Source organism: Cetorhinus maximus, chromosome 13, assembly GCF_964194155.1.
Source record: "Cetorhinus maximus chromosome 13, sCetMax3.hap1.1, whole genome shotgun sequence".
Lineage (NCBI taxonomy): Eukaryota > Metazoa > Chordata > Chondrichthyes > Lamniformes > Cetorhinidae > Cetorhinus > Cetorhinus maximus.
In genome coordinates, this window is record NC_135891.1 from 11,534,594 (window position 1) to 11,560,107 (window position 25,514).

The following is a 25,514-nucleotide window of genomic DNA, read 5'->3' on the forward strand; positions in this document are numbered from 1 at the left end:
TGATTTCAGAGCAAACTATGTGTAGGGGAGGGGGAGAAATCACATAATCATCAATTATGAAAGCTGGGGCTCGTCACATGTGTGGGATGTTACAATGGTGGAAATGTTTCCTATACTGTATTTCCACATTTATGATGAAACTACCAGGTTCCTCTTCACATGGGATATTGCGGATCTGTAAGGTGATTACAAAAGATATTTTGTACATGTGAGCGAATGACGTCTGGTAAACAAAATATTGCACACTGAGATGGAACATCCGGCAAAATTCCTGACAAAGCCTGACCTAAATTCACCCTGTATTGTTAAATTTTGTTTGGTACCCGCTGCTCTGAAATACCATGAGGCGTTTTGCTACATGGAGGGAAATGTAAGTTGCTGTTGTAAAGCCCTTGGGTTCTCATTTATCCACTCTGAAATGTTCTCGTTTTACTTCCACCGGTCATCAGGCATTGACCACATGAAACAGATAAATGGACCTGAGGGCTCACTACACAAGAACACAAAAACTAGAAGTGGGAGTAGGCCATTCAGCTCCTCAAGCCTGCTCCATCATTCAATAAGACCATGGCTGATCTGATTGTGGACTTACCTCCACTTTCCTGTCTGCTCCCCATAACTCTTGACTCCTTTGTCAGTCAAAAATCTGTCTAATTCAGCCTTGAATATATTCAATGACCCAGCCTCCACTGCTCTCCGGGGAAGAGAACTCCACAGCCTCTGAGAGAAAAAAACTCTCATCTCAGTTTTAAATGGGAGACCCCTAATTTTTAAACTGTGTCCCCTTAGTTCTAGACTCCCCACAAGGGGAAATATCCTCTTAGCATACATCCTGTCAAGGCCCCTGAAGATTTTATATGTTTCAATAAGGTCACCTCTCATTCTTCTAAGCTCCAATGGGTGTAGGCCCAACCTGCTCAACCTTTCTTCATAAGGCAACCCTTCATCCCAGGAAACAGTCAAGTGAACCTTCCCTGAACTGCTTCTAGTACAATTATGTCCTTTCTTAAGTAAGTACGAAAGACACAGCCCTTTGGCAACTGTAGTTATCTCAGCTAATCTGAGGCTTCTAAAGAGGTGATAACTCAGCTTGGGGTTCTTTTCCTGATCACAAGCCAGTGACCGCTGCTTGAAAGTCCTTGGGTGTTGGGTAAGGGAACAATCAGACTCGACTGCCACATTATCCATACTTGAATATCCTATCAATGCCCAGAATCTCATTTCATACTTGAAGAACAACCGCTATCAGAGACCTGCCTATGCCCTAGTTGGCAACAATAGGCTAGCAAGTGTAGGCAGACATCCTCATGGGAATAAGGCAGAAAATTAAGGCCAAAATATCACTGCTGGTAAGTGATAGAGCTTATTTTTAGCAGCTGCAGAGATTATATGTGCACTTGAGATGTCAGCCTTGGTTCAGTAAGAACCCCCTTGTCCCTGAGTCAGAAGGTCCTGGATTCGAATCCCTTGAACATGTCATGAAGGCTGGCACTCCAGTGCCAGCACTGAGAGAACATGGCACTGTTGGACATGATGCCTTTTTGGATGAACTGTTAAACCGTGGGTCCCTCCCTCTTAGCTGACCCTAACAATCCCATGGCACTATTTCGAAGGAAAACAAGGCAATCCCTGCCAGCGTTCTGACTGTTATTCATCCCTCAACCAATATCACTTAAATACAGATGATCTGGTTTTCATTAAATTATTGCTTAAGGGATCTTGCTGTGCACAAGTGCACACAACTGCAGCATTTCCTACATTGCAACAATGACTACACTTCAAAAGTGCCTTATTGGTTGTAAAGCACTTTGGGACATGCCGAGGTCATGAAAGGTGCTATATAAATCCAAGACCTTTCTAACTTTGCATAAAGATTTCGATTTTTAAAAATCAAGTAGGCATTACATTTAATAGATGTTACAAAGCGAAACGGAGATTGCAGCGTGCTATTGAAAGGGTTGATTTACAGGCGAATGAGTGCAGAAAATTTAATTATGTTCATCTGGCCCTTTAAGTGTGGTTTAGAGCTCCTTACTGAAACTGCGAAACAATAAATGACATGCGATGCAGTGACTTTATTACAAAGTTTGATTTATTCACAATAGCAATAATAACAAAATAAGTCAAAAAATATTTTTACAATGTGACCGCTGAATTTGTCAAATAAATTATACAGAATCATCTTAAACGCTGTACTGCTCAACACAGCATTTTAGGCAAAGTTTTCACGTTTTGATTTCTTGTTTCACTGGAGCAGAACACATTTCTGTTCCGAGCATTGAATTCCAAGAAAACAAACCGCCCCTTTTCACTCCCACCAAAACAAAATTCCAATGGGCTAGACCATTTGCTGTTCATTCCATTTGCACATCATTCCAATGGACTATACCACTTCCGATGTTTGAAACCACTTGCCATTCGTAACTGGTGGATATTAGGGTTCATTCTAGATAGGACACTCCCAGTGTAGAGTGCTGCTCATAGGGGGCACTTTTTTAAGAAAACACAAGGATGTAGATATTGTGGGCTGTGATTTCTTGTGTAGGGTCCCCTGGGAGTGCCGTCCCAAAAGCCCTGTAATCCCAAATGAGCAACACCCCCTACTGATTCCAATCACCTGGAATCCCCAGTCAAAGCATAGAACACCTGTGGCTTTAGGGTTACCAACCCTCTAGGATTACCCTGGCGTCTCTAGGAATCAAAGATGAACCTCCTGGGACATTGCTGTGTACAACGCTGGTGAAAAATACCAAGTGCATTTAAAATTTTGTTACTGTTCCTTAGTTGCTAAAATATTAGATTTGAAAAAAATGCTTGCCTGAGTGGGGTGGCTGAAGGTGGGAGGTCATGTGATGAAACCTACAGGAATACATCCAACTGGAGTTGGCAACCCTAAATGGAGTTCAGGTCTTTAGCAATTCCTCTAGAGCTCGGATGTGATGGTTTGAAGCCTGTGAATTACACATTCAGCAGCTATGGTTCCGTGCAAGTTGGAAGTGATTCAACTCTTTCTCACAGCGCCAGATTTAGACTGCGTTACAATTTCCATTGCGGCCTGATTTGAGCTCTGATTAGCCATCGTGGTATTGCACACTGACATTGCTGTAGCACTGCTTTAATGTTAAAGCTCACGCTGTTCCCAGGGGCAGGATGGAATATTATGAAAGACCAGTGCAGGAGGAATCTTCCAATCCGTGACTCCCGTGTCCTGTGAGTTCCTGTGAACTAGATCCTGCTAGCTCTACATGTGACTCACTGAAAACACAAAGGGGCATAAAGTTGCTTTTAAGCTTACTTTGCCATTTTGTATTCAAAGTTACAATTTGATCCTAGGGGCTGACACACAACTATATTTCCTAACTCTGTTACCACTAAATGAAATTAGTTACTAAGAACTGGTGATACTGTAATTGCTTATTGCTTTCCCTGATAACATTTGATGACACACTCAATGGTTCAATGCTGACATGAATTTGATTTTTAATTCAAATTAAAAATTTGAAAATTAAAAATCACATGGTGACGCTTGAATCCAATAGGGAATTCAGAAGAAATGTTTTACCCAGAGAGTGGTTAGAATGTGAAATTATCTACTGCATGGAATAATTGACACGAATAGCATAGATGCATCTAAAGGGGAAGCTAGATAAAGACATGATGAGGAAGGAAGAGGAGGATATGTTGATAGCATTAGTTGAAGGGGGAGAGGAGGCTTAAGTGGAGCATAAACATCGCCATGGACCAGTTGGGTCCGATGACCTGTATTTATGCTGGAGACGCGATATAATTTTATGCTCCCAGTCAAGCAATGCCTTGATCTTGAAATTCTCATCTTTGTTTTCAAATCTCTCCATGGCCTGGCCTCTCACTATCACTGTAACCTCCTCCAGTGCCAAACCCTCTGATATATCAGCACTCATCTAATTCTGGCCTCTTGAGCATCTCCAATTTCAATCGTTCCACCATTGATAGCTGTGTCTTCAGCTGCCTGGATCCCGAGATCTGGAATTCCCTCCCTAAACCTCTCCCCCTCTCACCTTCCACCTTTAAGACACTGCTTAAAACTTACTTCTTTAACCAAGCTTTTGGTCAACAGACCTAATGTCTCCTTATGGGGACTCAGTGTGGTACTTTGTGTTATAATGCACTTGTAAAACAGCTTGGGGTCTTTCATTACGTTAAAGGCATATTATATAAGTTGCTGTTGTTATTGTTGTAAGACCCAAGGTTCAAAAGCGCCAGCAAGAAAAATAAATCTTGCTTTAGCTTTTAAAAAGAAAAATCTTCACAACAAGATTTCAGTGCAAAGATAACTTATTTTTGAAATGGTAGTGGGAGAGTTTTAACCAAACTTGCTGGGTGGGAATCTCATGGGATCACATGGAATGCAGGTTTCACACCAACCTACTATTGCTCTGCGTTGACTACAATCTAAAGTAAAATTGGGGCAGGATGTAAAATCAGCGATGGTGGGGGTCCATGGGGCGTGTCACCAAGCTATAAAGACCAGCAAGGTTCCAGGTCAGATTCTGCAGCCTGTACTGAGTTAACAAATTCCATCCTGGATGATCATCAGAATATAAGACACTGGAGCAGGAATAGGTCATCCGACCCATCGAGCCTGCTCTGCCATTCAATAAGATCATGGCTGATCTGACTGTGGCCTTAACTCCATTCTCTTGCCTGCCCCCATAAACCTTGACTCCCTTGTCAATCAGAAATCCGTTGAACTCAGCCTTGAATATATTCAATGACCCAGCCTCCACTCCTCTCTTTGGAACAGAACTCCAAAGACTAACCGCTCATAGAGAATAAATTCCTCCTCATCTCTGTCTTAAATGGAAGACCCATTAACTTTAAAGTATGCCCTTTAGTTCTAGATTTCCCCTATGCGAGGAAACATTCTCTCAGCATCTACCCTGTCAAGCCCCCTCAGAGTCGTACATGAATCTTATATTGTATATACGGTGGTCAGAGTGCTTCAGGTGGCCTGAGAAATCCCTTGGCTAGAGGAAACTCAGGCTGCCCCCCGATTTATATTCAGTGCTGGGTAAGGATAGAATTGGTCTGGACTAAGATGCACTCACTATCAAATAGTCCTCCACCACTCAGTGTCTGGGCTCACACCTGCACAAAAGTTACTCAAGTGGCAGGTGAAATTCTGCCCCAACCTCCTTCAGGAGTAGAAGGAAGCAAACAGGAAACCTTTTTAAAAGTGTTCTGGAATCATAACGTCCGTGTAGCAGAAAGTCAGCTGTGTTCTAACCTAAGGGACAGCAAGAGTGATAGACAAAGTGTGGCAGGAACCACAGTCCATACAATCTCAAACAAAGGAATCACTCCAAACAGCCGGTAAATCATTTCAACCTCGGGTTCCAACTCTCTGTACTTTAATAGGTAAAAATCAGAGACTTGGGGGAGATGTAGTCTAACGGGTTAATGAAAACTGATATGCTAATGAGACAGTATACATCATCACAGGAAGTGACCTCATGATCTTGCTTTCATTTTTAGACCTCATGGCAAGCTGAAGCAGAGTAAGATAGTTCTCAAAGAGAAGTTAATGTCTTCCTTACCTCAGCAGACTCCGTAAATATTCTGTGTTAGCACAATGAGCCCAAGAGTTAGATTGGCCAAGGTTGCCCTGGAGTCACCAGGAATTAGAGATTAATCTCCTGAATGTTGCTGCAAACAACACCCCTGGTTGAAAACTATAGACACATTTTTTTAAAAATGCTTTGATTTTCAATTCCCTTGAACATTTTTATTTATGAAGTATAAAGAATATTGGAGATGGGGCAAAAGGGAGCTGTTTGAGTGAGTCGGGCCAGGAGGTCATGTGATGGAACGCCTAGGACTATGTCTAACCAGAGTAACCTGTTTCAAGCCTTCCTCCAGCCTGCAAGACGACAGATTACAGTGCCCCATTCATTTTAACATTTAAGAAAACAGAAAGTAACAAAGTGCAGCTCAACTGCACCAGAATAATAACTGTAGTAAATAACTTAAAGTGAAGTCCCCAGCAACGATCCCTCCATTCTTTTGTTTGGGGTTAAAATCCATCTGAGTTGAAATTTAGGTGGCTGAGAGTCCCCATCATGTTGAGGTTAGCATGCCGCTGGCTACTCTGTAATCGGGCTTGCAGCATTTTCAAACGAGTCTTTTTGTCATTCATATCGTCCAGCCCCATCTCCTCTGTCATGAACAAGTAAGAGTTGATGGCTTCCCGCAGACCTGTGCTGACGGGCGACTCCTCTCCCGAATCCTTGTTGTCGTTGATCAAAACAGAGCTGAAAGAGAGAAAGGGGTTGAACAATGAGCTCTCCAGCAGGGTAAGAGCATCACAGGTGGTGTTTGGGCCTCAGGGAAGAAATAGGTCATAATGCACCCTGGAGCCGTGTACTTGTTCAGATTGTATGGGCACTTTCCACTAGGGTGACCAACTCTTAAGAAATAAGATAAGGGGCACTTTGACCATGGGACTGGATAAAGAAATCTCTCCTTCAGCATTGGAAAAGTCCAACTCCGTGCCTTCATCACCTGAGGATTGAGTTTCTACTTCAGCCCTCCCTTACCCATAAATTCTCTTATTCACAATTCCTACATAAAATTGCACACTTCCATCCCTCTTTCACCTCCCTCCGATGACCTTGGCCTCTAGATTTCTCTCCCAGCTCATTCTCCAATTTGTTTTTGAAAATTTTTGAGAAACTATTTGACTGTATCTTCTCTCCCCCCCAACCCTCCTCCACTCCCCCCCCCACCCCCAAACAACCACCACCCCCCCACCCCAACCACGAACCCTTCCAACAGCTTGCTAGCTCTTTTCCTTTGGTGTGCTCGGAGTTGTCTCTCTTTAAGTGCGATGCATGTTGGAGATTGACATTGTTGATGTAAACGGTTGGCGTGCTTCATACCTGTCCACCTCGTTCCAGTTCAACTGAGGCTTCTGCACCACGACTGGGTCCGGGTGTTGGCCCTGGGCAACAGGAGGCCCCTGAATGTGACATGGTTCCTTCAAGGTACAGCACAGTCCCTCACCAGATTCTGCAGAGGACAGAGAGAATGTAAGGTCAGCAAGATGCAGAAAGGCATGGCCAACTTCAGATGTAAATCCATGTGACTTTCCTGACCGTCTGAAGAAAAGACTAAATGAATAATGTCTTGTCCAACGGACAGGCATTTTCATATTTTCCCTCCCAACCTTGAACTCTCCATAAGCTTCAGCTCATCCATAACTCTGCTGCCAAACCCTAAATTGTACCAAGTCCTGTTCAACCACCACCCATATCTTCGCTGATCTACATTGGCATCCCCTTGCCCAGAGATAAAAAAAGGAGGGGTGCTGTTGGAAATGGAAATCTCCGACTGGGGCTTCCCTGAGGTTGGCGATAAGGCATATTGTTGGGGCTGTGTTTGCCCAGTCATCACCGCTGGATCTGCCCTCTACGGCTGGGATGTCACACACGATACAAAAAGCAAAACAAGGTCCTACCCCTGCACTGACTTTTCTTCTTCAATGTGACACCAAACTGGCTCTAATGTTCAAAGAAAAGAACCCTACCTTTTGAATAATTTATTGCACTGTGTAATGCCATCATTCACAATAGAAAAGGGGGAAATAAAAGGCATTGCAGAAGAAGAAAGCATGGTCTGGTGTGTGAATTGGAACCAACTTAGATCCAATGATATTGCCATGAACTTGTTAATCATGCCCTCTGTTGAGCAGCAGTGAAGGAATAAAATAAGGAATGAGAAAAAAAGTTTTGGTGTCGATTTAAAAGGCCTGTAAAGGTTTTTTTTTCATTTTTCCTGTTGTCAGTAGAAGCTAGCCTGATGAAAACTCTTGGGTGACACAATGCAAGAGGCTGAGAGCTGCTGTGAGATGTACCTGAGTAATAATCCACCATGTCATGCAGAGATGGGACAGTGAGTCGAGGGGAAATGTAGAACCAGCCATTGGGCAAGCGATTAATGCGGTAGTGTTTGATGGAATCCCATGAAGCGTTGTTGGATCGTCGAATAGACAATGAATAGGAACCTGCAGAAACAAGAGGAGAACATCAACATTCAGAGCTGTGGGAAAGCAATGAGCAGAACCTCCACAATATTCCTTTCCCCAATCCTCAATCCGTAATTGGAAAAAGAACCAGGGGAGGTAAGGATTTTTTTTTTGCAATGCTTTGTTACGATCTGGAATGCACTGCCTGGAAGGATGGTGGAAGCAATTTAGTAACAACTTTCCAAACGGGATATGTACTTAAAAAAGGGGAATTTGCACATCCAGGGGGATAGGGGGTGGAGTGGGCCCATTTGGGCTGAATGGTCTCCTTTGTTGTTGGATTTTAGGATTGGGGCTGGTTGAAGGATAAATCTTAGGCAGGGCTTCTTTCTGTGCCAATCCAACTGAACAGGCATTTCAGAGCATTGGTTTAACAATTCTCTCCAAAAGGCAGTACCTCCAACAATGCAGCATTGCATCAGAACTGCACAATTGAGCCTATTGTGTTCAAGCCTTGAATGCACAGCATTCTGACAGAGAAGCAACAGTGCTCGCACTGATCCAAACAAACACTGTCATCTAATTTGGTCCTTACATTCCAATATCCCAATGATATGGGCACTCTCACCATCTAACAAGCCACCGTCTGGAAGTTGCTTGTGAGTTGTACCCTGATATGAGTGTGGGGGTGCGGTGATAAGACCATAAGACCATAAGACATAGGAGCAGAAATTAGGCCATTCGGCCCATCGAGTCTGCTCCGCCATTAAATCATGGCAGATAAGTTTTTCAACCCCATTCTCCCGCCTTCTCCCTGTAACCTTTGATCCCCTTACCAATCAAGAACCTATCTATCCCAGTCTTAAGTACATTCAATGACCTGGGCTCCACAGCCTTCTGTGGCAATGAATTCCATGGATTCACCACTCTCTGGCTAAAGCAGTTTCTTTGTGGAAGTTCCTGTCCTAGCTGGAAACAAATTGTGCTTAATTTCTGTGGCACAGTAAGAAATATCCTCCTCTGACTTTAAGTCAGTCTTTTGAAAGGTTTCTTGCAAAGCGATAGCAGGGAGGGGGGGAAAGCCAAGGCATAATTCACTTTCCGTCATCCATTTCCTGATCATTCAGAAGACGGTAACAACAACTTCAAACAAACACTTTAGTTGGGTGTAAAGTGCTTTTGGAAGCCCTGAGGCTGTGCCAGGACACAATATAAATGCAAAATTTTTATTTGCATATGACCCACTTTCAGTAATGTGCCTTCTTCCCCAGACATTGAAATAATGTGGTAATCCTGCTGCAGCAGCTGAAGGGTTAACGGGTTTCTCTCAGATGCTTTGAGAGGGTAAATGTTGTGGCACTCGATAGCATGCATCTGAAGTCGAGAGGGGCTGACTACACAAGGGGGTCTGAAGAAGCAGTTTCCTGTCACCAGCTCGGAGTTTCATGGTTTACGCACGGTGCCACCTGTTTGGTGGAGTGAGGTCTCACAGGTGCAGCCTCTCAATACTGATAAGCACCTAGAAACCGGCTTTCACAGTAAAGAACTTCTATCTGGTTTCCTTTCTTTATTATCTCTGGAGGAGGTGGGCGGGCGGTGGTGGGGAGGGCGGAGAGAACATCTTCACGCTTCAATTTACAGACAAGACTTAAAGACTTCCTGAGTTCTATGTTGTTGATTCTTAATTAGTTTAAAATCTTTTAATAGCATTACAGTTATGATTTTACAATGCTTCCAGGGGTAACAATTTGAACTCACTACAACTGGATTGAATTATTTTAACAAATAATCTGACAATTGTTAACGTTTTAATCCTTATGTTGCTGAATAAATAGAAACTTTGTAAAGCTATACAGTGAATGAGGTTACTAGTGTCCTCTAAGGATTAGTTACGGCAGGGTAAGAGTTATTCACTGTGTATAAGTGTGGAGCTTTTAATTCAGCAGGGTAAGGATTGCTCACTGTGTAACTGTGGAGCTATTAATTCAGCAGGGTAAGGATTACTCACTGTAACTGTTTATTCAGCAGGGTAAGGATTGCTCACTGTGTAACTGTGGAGCTATTAATTCAGCAGGGTAAGGATTACTCACTGTAACTGTTTATTCAGCAGGGTAAGGATTGCTCACTGTGTAACTGTGGAGCTATTAATTCAGCAGGGTAAGGATTGCTCACTGTGTAACTGTGTAACTGTTTATTCAGCAGGGTAAGGATTGCTCACTGTGTAACTGTGTAACTGTTTATTCAGCAGGGTAAGGATTGCTCAGTGTGTAACTCTGGAGTTCTTCATTTCAATAGAGTAACAATTTAAACTAATTTGTGACCAATTCAGCAGCATACTTGCTTACAGGTAATAATGAAGTGTGATAAATATCTTCACAGTGAGGCTGACCACAACATCAGCTCGACATGATTAACTCACAGCCGGCTTCACATGCAACTTATTTCCATCAGCTGATCTTACTGCTGGTTCGGGCCTTTACTAGTTATTCAGGGCATCATCTAAAAGATCATTTCAAACAATTTCTGTATTAATACTAAGTGTTGAGACCTAAAAGATATCCCTGCATGTGGTATGAATTTCCATCTGTTATTTCATTTTGAAATAATAGTACTGTTTGGTACAACCCTGTTGTAATTATCACTGAAGCTCGGTACAACTCTAACAAAGAAAGACTTGCATTTATATAGCTCCTTTCGCAACCACAAAATGCTCACACCACTTTACAGTTGTATTTTTGAGCTGTAGTCACTGTTGTAAGGTAGGAAATGCAGTAGCCAATTTATGTACAGCAAGCTCCTACTAACAGCAATGTGATAATGACCAAATAATCAGTTTTAGTGATACTGATTGAGGGATAAATATTGGCCAGGACGCCAGGAATAACTCCCCTGCTCTTCTCTGAAATAGTGCCAGAGGATTTTTTACATACGCCAGAGAAGGCAGATGGGGGTTTGTTTTAATATCTCCTCCTGTGATGGTGCAGCATCCCCCAGCACTGCACTGGTCTGACAGACTTGACTTTTCTGCTCAAGTCTTGATTGTGAGAATTGAACCCACAAACTGCTAGTGCGGAGATAAGAGTTCTACCAGCTGAGCCACAGCTGACAAAGAACTTTGTTCTGATTATTACTAAGGTCTTGCTGATCAATTCAATAATGTCTTTTGAAGTGTGCAGAAAACATAAATGAATATTAAAGTCTAGGAATTGACTTGCAAGAATTTTTAGAAGCAGAAATGGAGATATAAATGGGCTGGTAAGATGGGCAGAGCAGTGGCAAATGGAATTTAATCCTGAGAAGTGTGAGGTGATGCATTTTGGGAGGACTAACAAGGTAAGGGAATACACAATGAATGGTAGGACCCTAGGAAGTGCAGAGGATCAGAGGGACCTTGGCGTACATGTTCATAGATCCCTGAAGGCAACAGCACAGGTAGATAAGGTGTTTAAGAAGGTATATGGGATACTTGCCTTTATTAGCCAAGGCATAGAATATAAGAGCAGGGAGGTTGCGTAGGAGCTGTATAAAATGCAAGTTAGGCCACAGCTGGAGTACTGTGTGCAGTTCTGGTTGCCACACTATAGGAAGGATGTGATTGCATTGGAGAGGGTGCAAAGGAGATTCACCAGGTTGTTGCCTGGGCTGGAACGTTTCAGCTATGAAAAGAGACTGGATAGGCTAGGGTTGTCTTCCTTAGAGAAGAGAAGGCTGGGAGGTGGGGGTGGGGGTGGGGGGCGGGGGGGAGGGACCTGATAGAGGTATACAAAATTATGAGGGGCATAGATGGGGTAGGAATAAGGAAGAAACTTTTCCCCTTAGCGGAGGTGTCAATAACCAGGGGGCATGAATTTAAGGTAAGAGGCAGGAGGTTTAGAGGGGATTTGAGGAATTTTTTTTTCACCCAGAGGGCGGTCGGAATCTGGAACACATTGTCCGAGGTGGTCCTAGAGGAAGGAACCCTCACAACATTTAAGTAGTATTTAGATGAGCACTTGAAACACCACAGCACACAGGGCTGTGGGCTAAGTGCTGGAAAATGGGATTAGAATAGATAGGTGCTTGATGGCTGGCACAGACACAATGGGCTGAAGGGCCTGTTTCTGTGCTGGATAACTCTATGACTATGACTCTAATCAATTAGAGATATTTTTAATGAGTGAGTTTTAATATTTTACAGATGTCATGATAATAGTTGTTCACTTCTACCTTTTGGTACCTACTAGTTTTCTAGTTCTGATTAATTTACTGCTGAGGGATTTAAAAAATAAATGCAATTGGTAATAATCATAAGCATGGAATAAATAAATAAATAGCTCCGGATAATGTTTCTCTGGCAGTCATTTTGCAGATCTTTTTTACCTGACATGAAAGAGTTGACATCCCCACCCCCCACTCATTTCTACTCGGAGTTTTGCTTTACAGATTGAAATCTTCAAAAGTTGAGGCTAGTAGCTTGGTGACTGCATCAGTTTGTAAAAACTTACAGATGTGTTTCATACACATAGGATACTGGGCCTGTACTGACAGACATCAGTGACACCACATTTCTGCCTCTACCGCCCTGCTTTACTCTAAACACAACACTCCTGTCTCGTAGGATAAATACTCACAACCCTGTTGGCATTTACATCTTTTGCCAAATATTTCCACATGCCATAAACAACATGGGGGCCAGTTAGCTCTGTTGACTTGTGTGCGGTTCAGAATAATTCCCATTCCTGCTGAGGTAGAATTGGGACCTGCCTCCTTGCCCTGGCCCTAATAGCAGAACATCAAGAAATAGGAGCAGGAGTAGACCATATGGCCCGTCAAGCCTGCTCCGCCATTCAATACAATCATGGCTGATCTTGGGCTTCAGCTCCATTTTCCCATCCGTTCCAATATCCCTTAATTCTCCGAGACAACAAAATCCATCTATCCCAGCCGTAAGTGTATTCAGCAACTGAGCTTCCCCAAACCCTCTAAGGTAGAGAATTCCAAAGATTCACCACCCTTTGAGTAAAGTAATTTCTATCTCAGTCTTAAATAATTGCCCCTTATCCTGACACTGCGCCCCTGTGTTTTAGATTCCCTGACCAGCAAAAACAATCTCTCAGCATCAAGTCCCTTCAGAACGAGATTGCCTCTCATTCTTCTAAACTCTAGAGAGTATAGGCCCTTTTTTTTTATATTATTCGTTCATGGGATGTGGGCGTTGCAGGCTCAGCCAACATTTATTGCCCAATTAAGAGTCAACCATATTGCTCTGGGTCTGGAGTCACGTATAGGCCAGACCAAGTAAGGGCATTTCCTTCCCTAATGAACATTAGTGAACCAGATGGGTTTTTATGACAATTGGCAATGGTCATCATTAGACTTTAAATTCCAGATTTTTTTTTTATTGGATTCAAATTCCACCATCTGCCGTGGTGGGATTCGAACTCCGGTCCCCAGAGCATTACCCTGGGTCTCTGGATTACCCCAAATCCAGTGACAATGCAACTATAACATCACCTTCCCCCCCTCTCATCATGAGACAACCCCCTCATCCCAGGGACCAATTTTGTGAACCTTCGCTGTACTGCTTCCAATGCAAGTATATCCTTTCTTAAATATGGAGACCAAAACTACACAGTACTCCACATGCGGCCTCACCAAAACCCTGTAAAATTGTAGCAAGACTTCTTGCAATAGCAAATCACCACTGACTAAAGCTGCCAAGAAGATAGCTTCAGGAAGCATCAGCAGACAATGAGCCAAGGACCAGCCTTTGGGCAGAGAACACATGGAATGAAATAAGCAACATACGTTAGTGCTCGCACCAGGTTAATTGCCACATTTTCACCATGCCTGGGACTGATACCATGAATGAGGTCAGGGCTTGACTGCAACCAATACCATAACCAAATGATCGATTGTGTTATCACTCAAATCCACTCAGGAAAGCTATTTGTTTCTCCCGATAAGGGGGTCGGCCATTTACGACTGAGATGAGGAGAACTTTCTTCACTCGGTAGGTTTTGAATCTTTGGAATTCTCTCCCTAGAGAGCTGTGGATACTCAGTCAATGAGTATATTCAAGACAAAGAGTTATAGGTTTTTGGACACTAAGGGAATCGGGGAACATGGGGATAAGGTAGGAAAATAGAGATGAGGTAAAGGATCAGCCCTGATCTTATTGGGTGGCAGAGCAGGTTGAAGGGGCTGTATGACACCGCTCCTCCCATTTCCTGTGTCTTATGTTTCATGGAATTAAAATAGTAATGGAATTGAAGATTGCATCTGACTCAGAATGGACATTCTTTTTTCCTTTGCCTACCTTTCCTGGTCTGACTTTCTCTGATCATGAAGGCCCCCGACTTGTTGCTGGGCAACAATAGCAGCTCTTCTGCTTTCTCTCTGCTGATTCCTTCAAACAGCCACCTGTGGGTGGGAGGGGGAGGAGGGGGGGGTGGGGGGAGAAGAAAGAACAAAGAAAGTGAGATGGTACAAAGGGGAGACGCAGCCAGTTTAATTCAGTCCCCAGCCAACTCTGTAATTTCCCACTACTCGTACACGATATTGTTGCTGCACAGCACTGAAAACATGATGTAATAGCATCCACCAGGACGTGTCTTGTCACACCCAATCACCTCAGCTGAAGAAGGCACAGAGCGAGTAGGTGGTAACATAGAAAGACTTGCATTTATATAGTGTCTTTCATGACTTCAGGACGTCTCAAAGTGCTTTACAGTGAATTAAACACTTTTCAAGTGTAGCCACTGTTGCAAAGAAATGCAGCAGCCAATTTGCACGTGAGTCTCACAACCAGCAATGTGATAATGACCAGATAATCTGCTTTTAGTGATATTGGTTGCAAGCTAAATATTGACCAGGACGTCAGGGAGAATTCCCTTGCTCTTCAGTACCATAAAATGTTGTACGTCCACAAATGAGAGAGTCGACAGGGTTTCAGCTTTACATCTTATTCAAAAGCCAGTACCTCTGACAGTGCAGCACTCGCTCAGTACTGCACTAAGCGTCAGCCTACATTACTGGCTCACATCTCTGGGGTGGATGGAGAACTCAACACCTTCTAACTGAGATGAGAGCACTACCCATTGAGCAAAAAAAAAATCAACATTTTGAAAGTGAAAGTTCAAGGAAGCAAAAAAAAAAATTGGATGCTGCAATGGAAAATGGAGTGAGACCTCTAAATGGCCAGGTCTTTCACTCCTCCAACCACCAGCTTCCGTTCCCAAAATGGAAATTTTCATCAGAAAGTCATCACAAATGTACGAACATAATTACAGTTTAGAATATATGAAAGTTGAAGAGCCCTCTTTACCTGTGATACACTTTTGTCACATAGTTGCAAGGGATGTGACATTCTTTGCCAGTTGCCATGGACACTACTTTCCACCAATCACCTTCCCTACAATTTAACAGAAAGGAAACTCGGTCAACAGAAATTCACTCGCGTTTTGATCAGCCTGTTTTTGGGAGCAGGAGTTCAAAGCCTTTTCAGCTGCAGATTTTCCTAATGTCAGCACTGCTCGTTTTCCACAGGCAACAGTGGAAGATGCTGCAAGCAATTCACTAAAATCGTACCGTGCGTGGATTTAACAAAAATGCTAAAGGTTGCACTCCCTCTAACTAGAAGCTGGCTTTAGACACATTCAAAATACTAAAAGGGGTAATTCTGGATGTGTAAATATAGGGATTGCTTGTCTGCATATGAGCTTTCAGCCAGTGTTCATATTTCATTCCATGCAGACTTTTATTGTAACTACAGAGAGTGTATTAATTGTTTATTTTTCAATTGGCTAGTTGTTTCAACTGTGCAAGTACACAGCCAGAGTGGATACTTTCTGAAACACTCCGCAGTATAATTTGAGAATGTCCTTCTAGTAATGATTAAACAGGGAAGATTTAGTATTTGTGGATTGAATGCATGTTTGTGCTTTCATTACTCAGTGAACAAAAGAACTCTATCTCTTAAGTGACACAGACCATATTCACATTGAGATTGGACAAAGTGACGTTAATAATGAATACAGTTCCATGACCATTTGAAATTCCCCCCCCATTTCCCCTGGCAAACCCTTCAATTAATGTTGTCCCTCAAATAGCTGACAACGGAATACATTGATGCCTTGTTGCCAACTCAGGTTGGCGGCATTCCTGGAGGTGTTGTCACATGGCCTCCCACCACCAAGAGCCCCAGGCTCCGGCCATTGTTTACTGTATACATCCATCGTCGTGGCACACCACCTTCCCAATCCAATGGTAAAGCAAACAGATTCTTAATCACCCCGACTAGATTATTCTCAACCATTAGTCAAATAGCTTTCCGCCCCCCACCATTGCCAATAAAGGCAAGTGTTTAAAGAAAATTGGGAGGGGCGAGGGGGAAGCTCAGAATTTAATGAATACCCCCAAGACATTTCCCCAGGATTGCTCCAGGAGAGCTCAAGACAATCTTCAAGGGTGGTAACTATGATGCTGCTAATATCCCACACCACGTCCTCAATCCGATGAGCTCCAGGAAGGTCAGATTGACAGGATTCCCAGGTGAATTCTTTCTTGAAGCCACCTTTTGAAATATTTAAGATCCTGCGGGGTCTTGACAGGGTGGATGTGGAAAGGATGTTTCCTCTTGGGGGAGAATCTCGAATTAGGGGGTCACTGTTTTAAATGAAGGGGTCGTCCATTTAAGACAGATGAGAATTTATCTCTCTCAGAGGATAGGGCATCTTCTGGAAGCCCTTTCCTCAAAAGGCAGTGGAAGCAGAGTCCTTGAATATATTTCAGGCAGAGGTAGATGGGTGAAAGGTTATTAGGGGTAGGCAGGAGGTTACAGTCAGATCAGCCATGATCTTATTGAATGGCGGAGCAGGCTAGAAGGGCTGAGTGGCCTGCTCCTGCTCCTAATTCGTACGTTTGTATATAGATGCACTGCCGGAGGCAGGAAAGTGAAGGGAGGCCCTTGATCACACCACAAATTTTATTGGTGAGTGGCCCATGCATGTAGATTCTTGCCTTTCTGGTTGGAGGCCTGTCTGGATACGCATTCGGGACTTCACACAGCGCAGGAAAACCCATCAACAAAATCATTCAGCTACGTTCTAAAGGGTTAATTGCCGAACCCACAGTAAAAGCGGGTCCATAGCAGCTTCACATGTGGTAATACTTACTCGCTAATAACATTCAGCCTCTCGCCCACGCTAATAACAGGTTCAGAATTGGATGCCGATGGATAATTATACAGTGCCACCACCATCATAATTTTGCTAATGTCTAGAAAAAGAAAACAATTTTGAAAACATTAGAAACCTTTCTTTTAAGTAAAGTCAGGGTTAGCATAAAGGTATTAACCACTGCAAAAAAGCAAAATGGCCACCCCATCGCTTCTCATTACTTCTCCACACATGAGAGCCTACAATGACTTCAGACAAGCAGCTAACACTTTGCTTGGATAAAATCTCTGTCATATGACTGCATTAAGTATTTCCCTGTTGATATCACCAGCAATAATTTTGCACCAAATATCCTTAATAACGTGCAGCAATTCTGGTGTTAACTTTCACCTTTAGGTCATGGCTAGAAAGAAACCAGACCCTTCTTGGAGTTTATATATTTGGCTGGAGGTTAAGTATAGCTGTTCAACTGCATTGAACTATCTGTGTATTTCGAGAAAGCGGGGGTGCCGGTTTTGAGACTCAGCAGAGATGGAGGTGTTAAAGACATCTCGTACGTTGATGGGCGTAATTCCAGTCTACAGAAGTAAAATTACACTCATCTACAAGTATTGATAACCACAATAACGAGCACGTAGGCCACACAATCGTAAAACAAAAAAAAAAAATTGTCTTTAATCATCGGAACATAGGACCAGGTATAGGCAATTTAGCCCCTTGTGCCTTTTCTGCTATTCAATGGGATCAAGGAAGATCTGTGACCTAACTCCATTTACCATTCCTTGGCCCATAATACCTTTGGTGCAAAAAAAAATCTATCAATCTCAATTCTAAAATTAACAATTGATCTGGTATTACTGCCGTTTGCAGGAGAGAGTCCCAAGCTTCTAGCATCATTTTTGTGTAGGGCATTATTTAACTTCACTTCTGAAAGGTCTGGCTGTAATTTTTTTACCATGTCCTACAGCCCTAGGCTCTCCAAGCAGCGAGAATGGGCTCTCCCTATCTACTCTCAGTTCTCAGTTCTTCTTATTATCAGTCATCTCACCAATGTTTTTTCAATTATTCTCAGGATGTGGGTAACATCGGCATGCACACAATTTATTTCCCACCTTTGGTTGCCCTGAGAAGATAGCGATGGGCCTACGTCTTGCACAGCTGCAGTCTTTGCAGTGCTCCTACAATGATGCTAGCTGGGCATGGGTGTTAATGATATTTTGATCTGGGGAAGGCTCAAGTTGAAAGGTTAGATTTTGACTTTTACCAGCTAGAACTAAATGGGCACACTTTCCTGGAAAGGCTGAATGGCTAAAAGGCAAGCGGCTGATCCTCTATTCCTAGTTTACTTCATGGTGACGAAAGTTACACAATCTACCCCAGGCTGTGGCCTATATACTGGGGTGATCTATATGCCGGTCAACATGATAGTTTCTCAACTGGGTTTCTTACCATTACAATTTACAAACAGTTTTACTCACAGGAACCAAAGCCAATTGACCTTTGGAGGTGACACTAATGATTATGAACTGAGCTCTGAAAGACAAAGTCTGACACTGTTGGCTTTGGTGGGGGTGGGGGGGGTGGGTGGTGGTAGGGAGGAAGAGTGGTGTTAGTTGTGGGGGGCGGTGGTGGGGAGGCACTGGTTAGCATATGTGTTGGGTTAGGGTAAGCCTGGTGCAATCACTGATACACCACCAGCTTGGCCCTGTATAAGTAACTCTACCTGTCCCACCCCCCTCTTAAACCAGCTTATATTTCACCTCTTTTCTATTTTTCCTCAGTTCTGTTGAAGAGTCATACGGACTCAAAATGTTAACTGTGTTCCTCTCCGCAGATGCTGTCAGACCTGCTGAGTTTTTCCAGGTATTTTTATTTTTGTTTTGGATTTCCAGCATCTGCAGTTTTTTGCTTTTATATAAGTAGCGACAGTCTTTGTGCCCATGTAACAAAAGAGCCATTAGTACCTAGCAGACCTCATTGTCTCTCTTAATAAAACAAACACGTACCTGCATTGGTTTTGTTGAAACAACTTAAATTGAGTTTGGCACAGAGAAATACTGAATCATAAAATCATGCAGATGGAGGCCATTCATCCCACTGCATCAAAGCCAGCTCTTAGAATGAGTTATTCAATTACTCCAACGTAACCTTGCAAAGTTATTTTTCTTTTCAAGTTTTTATCTGATTCTCTTTTGAAAGTTCTCTGTTTCCACAGCCCTTTCAGGCATTGCATTCACAGCAACTTTGAGTAAAAAAAAACCTCATCTTTCCCCTGGATTTTTTTTTCCAATTACCTTTACTCTGATCTATGGTTACCGACCCTCCTGCCAGTGGGAACAGTTTCTCCCTATCTACTCTTTCAGAGAATCTCATAATTTTGTGCACCTCTATCAAATATCACCATAACCTTCTTGCTCTCAGGAGAGTAACCCCAACTTTTTTTTTGAAAGATATACTTTATTCATAAAATATCTGAGCGAACATTACAAAACATTTCTAAATCGCCATCACAAAAAGTGCAATCAGATTCAACTTTTACACATGGATCACGAGGTGCTTCAATACAATCAAAGAATATTACAGTCATTTCAATATGGTCATTACAGACAGTCAGACAATGGTATTGGAGTTATCAACATACATTATGTTGCACTCTGAGGTGCTTCAATACAATTATAATACAATTAGTAGTCAATGCAAACATTCATTGTGAGCTGTATAGCCCGAGGGGGCCTATACAATTCACAGCCCCTCAGTGCACTATGGCAGAAAGGTCTTAGACAGCCACCTTTCCCCATTGCACTTTTGTGGTGGTTGCCCCAAGCTTTAGCCCCAACTTCCCTTGTCTACCCAAGTCTCTCGCCCGTGGTACCGTAAATCTAGTAAACCTAGATGTTCTTTCTCCAGGGCCTTGACATCCATTCTAAAGTGCGGTGTATAGAATTGGACACACTACTCCAGCTGAGGCCTAACCAATGATTCATAAATGTTAACATAATTTTTGCTCGCTGTGCTTCTATTTATAATGCCGCATGCTTTTTTTTTAAAAACAGCTTCATCAAGTTGACAAGTTCATTTGTGGTTCATTGGTGTGTTCGAATCATCCATCTTAAAAACAACCATTTTGCATTGCAAATGAACACAATGAAGGGGCCAGGCTGGCACAGCTGACTCTGCTTTGACTATATGGGAGTGTCAGCCTTAAACTGGAGCGCAGTGGAAAATTTCAAGACGTACTCGGGCCAAAAAAGAAATTTGCATCAGCTTTTTCCACTGGTTCCTGAATACCTGTTCGTTGAGGTTAGAGTGTTTTAGGGGTACCTGGCCCAGGTCTCACATCGAGCGGAGGGCTGATTGCCTGGGAGCCACATCAGCAATTTTTCAGATCTGGCCGACAGAGTATGGAAGGCGATATGGGGCTGTTACTGGAAAATCTGAAGGCAGCGCTCTTGTTGTTAGCAGCATATAGTGACACCATTATCCCCAGCCAGAGCGGCAATTGTCCACTCAATCACATCTGGAGACTGCACTGCCATAAGGGGCCCTGTTTCTGTGCTGTACGTTCCATGTAATTCTATGTAAAATCCTCCAGAGCAGTGGCCAGGATGAGGTACCTTGTGGAAAGTTACCCTCGCCACCCCCACCCCCTTCCTTCCCTTGCCAACAAAAAGTACATCTTACCTGTCGAGAGCTGGTTGACTGGGTTTGATTGATTCATTGCCATGGTTTGATGCCTGGACTTGCTTGGTCGGCTGCCCATAACTTCCAGGCCAGTGAACTGTTTTTCAATGTCTTAAATAGGAGAAGCTGTAAAATGAAGGAAGAGCAGATGAGTGCTCGTGATTCAATGCTTCTCATTGAATGCATCCTTCTGATGCACATTAAATGCACGCGTGAGAGCCCGGACAGTAAGGGTACACAGGGTGATCGCTGATTTCAACCCCATCCTCACAAATAGATCTTCGACCAGTATCACAGAACAATGACCAGGAGCTGATAGCCCCCACCCCTGACATTCAACTTCATTGCCATCGTTGAATTGCCCCACCACCAACATACTGGGGTATCATTGGCTAGAAACTTAAGTGGATAGCCGGACACACACACACATACACACACACACACACACCCTGTAGACATTCCTATGCTAAGTATGAGAGACATGCAACTTGAAGCATTCCAAACAAGGGAAAGAGTGGCAGTAAGTCAGGGTGATATTGGATCGATAAAGTCCCCGATTTTTCAAAATGATACTGTTTTTCCTTGATCTTCCCTTCTTTATGCTACATACAATATCCTGGGTGACAGTTGCTGCCCACTAATTTGTTTCTAAGCCTCTTGGTGCTGCTATTTAGCTTGAGAGAACAAGCAGGAGTCTTTCTCAAAACAGCCTCTGGAAAGGACCTGTGATCAATATCATTCAGTGAATTATTGATTTTAATATGTTGCCATTAACTCATCTGCAGTATTCATACACGCCTTATTTCTGCTGCCTACTATCTTCAAGAGTCTAAGCTGTGCTTCCCTTGTATCTTTCTGTGTCAGTGGAATTAAATTCACTTGTGGGCCCATTTTTAAAATTCTCTTGGCAGCTTTTATTTTAAAAGTGACCGAAGGTTTAATTTACAAACTTATAGGAAACATTTAACCTCATTTTCACCAGCGTATATGCACTATACTTATTAAGTTAAATTTGCATTTATACCTATTTACATATTCTAGGGGTGCAGTAGCTAATGGTAACATGACTGGATGAGTAATCTAGAGGCCCAGACGCTGCACTGGAGACATGAGTTCAACTCCTACCTTGGCAACTGGGGAATTTAAATTCAATTCAGTTAATAAATCTGGAACAAATTGCTATTCCTGTTTAAAAAATGATCATGAAAATTCCTGATTGTTGTTAAAAATCCAACTAGTTCATTAAAGTCCTTTAGGGAAGGAAATTTGCCATCCTTACCTGGTCTGGGCCACATGTGACGCTAGACCCACAGCAGTGTGGTTGACTCTTAACTGCCCTCTGAAATAACCTAGCATGGCACTCAGTTGTAAGAAGCTGCTACAGAAACCGTGGGTGCCTCCCACATGGGACTGCAGCGGTTCAAGAAGGTGGTTCACCGCCACCTTCTCAAGGCCAATAAGGGGTGGACAATAGATGCTGGTCTAGCCAGCGGCACTCAAATCCCAAAGACTGAACTAAAAACAAAATTCAAACATTTTGAGTCTTTCGCACTTCAAAGCATCAGAAGTAATGGAAATAAGAAAAGCAATCATTTTAAGTCTGGTTCATTCTGACGTGCAGCCATGAGGCTTTCCTAATTAACTGCACCTCCAATGGACTTTAAAGTGTCCTTCTTACAGAAATTAGATTTTGCGGCCTTGGAGAAAACGGTCGCTTTAAATACAATGGCAGCAGCAGAATTGATTGGACCCACTTCTGGTGATAAAGTAGCCTGTCCACTTACTTATCCCAAGGAGTGCCAGAGGAGATCTGCCAATGCTCACATCTCCTCTTCTGTGATATTATTATAGTTTGTGTTAATACATAGTGTCGTGCACAAAGTTACTCACCAGGTATCCTTGGAAATTGGGCTGAATTGGCCCAGACCAAATACTAGGGTCATGTGGTTGTGTATTGTGTGGTTTTCCATTTCTTGCACTTTACGTAAGAACTAGGAGCAGGAGTAGGCAATTCAGCCCCTCGAGCCTGCCCCGCCATTCAATACGATGATGGCTGATCTCATTTCGGCCTCAACTTCAATTTCCCGCCCTCTCCCCATAATCTTTCAACCCATTACTACTTAAAAATCTGCCTATCTCCTCCTTAAATTTATTCAGCGTCCCGGCATCCACTGCACTCTGAGGTAGTGAATTCCACAGATTCACGACCCTTTGAGAAAAGTAATTCCTCCTCATCTCTGATTTAAATCTACCACCCCTTAGCCTAAAACTATGGCCTCTCGTTCTAGAATGCCCCACAAGGGGAAACATCCGCTCCACGTCTACTTTGTCTATCCCCTTTGGCATCTTATATACCTCAATTAGATCTCCTCTCATCCTTCTAAACTCTAGTGAGTATAGGCCTAAACTGCTCAATCTCTCCTCATAAGACAAGCCCCGCATTTCCAGAATCAATCTAGTGAACCTCCTCTGAACCACCTCCAGTGCAACTACATCCTTCCTCAAGTAAGGGGACCAAGACTGTGCACAGTACTCCAGGTGCAGTCTCACCAATGCCTTGTATAGTTGCAACAACACTTCCCGATTTTTATACTCTATTCCTTTAGCAATAAATGCCAAAATTCCATTTGCCTTCCTTATTACCTGCTGTACCCGCATACTAGCTTTCAGTGATTCATGCACGAGGACACCCAGATCCCTCTGCACTGAAGCAATCTGAAGTTTCTCTCCATTTAAATAGTAAGTCGCCTTTTTATTCTTCCGACCAAAATGGATAACCTCACACTTATCCACGTTAAACTCCATCTGCCAAATTTTGGCCCAGTCGCCTAACCTGTCCATATCCATTTGTAAATTTCTTATTTCTTCCTTGCAACTTACTTACCCACTTACTTTGGTGTCATCTGCATTTACATCTTTTCTTAGTCTCAAACTCTGCAAAAACATCTTGTGATGATGTGGCCAGCTCATCCTACCAGCTGACAGATTTAGAAATTCATGGCTATTATTATCTTTTTTAAATTTCATTGGAATCGTTAAGTAAAGAATGTGTGAAGCAACAGTGCAAATCCCCAAACAAGTAAAGAAAGACTCCCCAAGTTGCTTGTATGCTGCTTTCTATAGGTAAGGTTGCTTAGTGAATTCAGTTGTTTTGTTCTTAAATTATTTTTAAAATTACATGTCATGAAACAAAGTTTTATTGGAATTGCCTTATTTCATACTCAGTGCAGTATAAGGTCAGCACATTGTCTGAAGTTCCATCTTTCAGATGAGACATTAAACCGGGGGTCTGCTTGCCCTCTCAGACAGACAAAATATTCCAAGGCACTATTTTGAAAAAGAACACAGGTGTTCTTCCCAGTCTTCCAGTCAATGTTTATCTTTTAACCAACATCAGTGTTAAATAGTTTATCTGATTATCATCACGTCATGATTGTGAGACCTTGCTGTGCGCAAATTGGCTGCCCTGTTCCCTACCTTACTTCTTGAAGTATAATCACTGTTGTATATCATTGGTTGTAAAGCCCTTTGAGGTTGTGGAATGCGCTATGGAAATGCAAGCTCTCACTGGTACTTAGTGAATGATTTAGTCTGCCCATGTACACTATTATGAAACAACGTGCAAACCATATGAAGCCAGTCACAAGCACTGTAGAAAGACAGTGGAGAGTCACAGAGTGGATACAAATAAAAACTGAGCTGAAAGAGGCTGACATGCAACATACATACGTGAATATGCTAATATGTATACACCGAGACACATGAAGTGATGTACAGTTGCACACTCAAATGGATTGTTACACAAATAAGGACTGATATAGGTACATAGAAAGATGGCCATACATGACCCAAAGTCACATAAAAGACAAGCATGCCTATGTGCATGCAAGCACATTGACACACACACTCACACACATTTATGGACTGGCATAGACATATGTGCAGATTGGTAACTAGTGAAGTACAGAATGAGGGGAAGCGGGAACACAGGACTGAAGCTTGCCGGTAAAATAACATACCCCAGAAAGGATTGTAGACTCTGTAACAAACTGTGCAATAATTAATACTTAATCTGCAAGTTTTAAATAAATAGCTCAGAGAGCAAAATGGTGGATACAGTCCATCAAAATGGAGTCATTTATTAAACCAGTGTGGATATCATAGCGTTAGTACAGCAACATATTTATATAGAGATTTTAATGTAATAAAGCATTCCAAAGAACTTCATAAAACAAAATAAAACATTAGAAAATAAAATATGATATTGAGCCACAAACTAAATATTAGGATGGATGACCAAAATCTTGGTCAAATAGGTATATTTTAAGGATGTTTTAAGCGGGTGAAAGAGTTAGAGAGGCACAGAGTGTAGGGAGGACATTTCAGAGCTTGGCAACTAAAGGTAAGGCCACCAATGGTGGAGCGATTAAAGATGCTGAAAAGGCCAGAATTGGGGGAGTGCATATATCGCAGAAGGCTGTGGGGTTGGAGGAGAATCCAGAGATAGGGAGGGGTGAGGTCACAAAAGGATTTGTAAACAAGGATAAGTTTTAAAATCAAAGTTTTGCTTGACCGGAACGCAGGTCAGCGAGCCTAGTGGTGATACGTGATCAGGACTTCTGACAAATAAGGAGACAGAAAGCAGAGTTTTAGATGACCTCCAGTTTACAGAG

At 42.7% G+C, this 25,514-nt stretch overlaps 1 protein-coding gene across 1 annotated transcript in view; it reads right to left on the bottom strand.

Annotated features, from left to right (window-relative positions):
• Positions 1–2,076: 2,076 nt before the first annotated feature.
• The window catches only part of LOC144688415 (src-like-adapter 2), a 28,471-nt gene continuing 5,033 nt past the window's right edge, over positions 2,077–25,514 (bottom strand). Inside the window, exons 2-8 of the mRNA XM_078554915.1 lie at positions 20,842–20,967; positions 17,158–17,260; positions 15,309–15,395; positions 14,301–14,404; positions 7,892–8,041; positions 6,918–7,047; positions 2,077–6,290 (exon numbers count right to left, since the gene is read on the bottom strand). Coding sequence (XP_078411041.1) covers positions 6,053–6,290; positions 6,918–7,047; positions 7,892–8,041; positions 14,301–14,404; positions 15,309–15,395; positions 17,158–17,260; positions 20,842–20,920 — 891 coding nt within the window. The 5' untranslated portion in view covers positions 20,921–20,967 and the 3' untranslated portion in view covers positions 2,077–6,052. The remainder of the gene's footprint in view (positions 6,291–6,917; positions 7,048–7,891; positions 8,042–14,300; positions 14,405–15,308; positions 15,396–17,157; positions 17,261–20,841; positions 20,968–25,514) is intronic.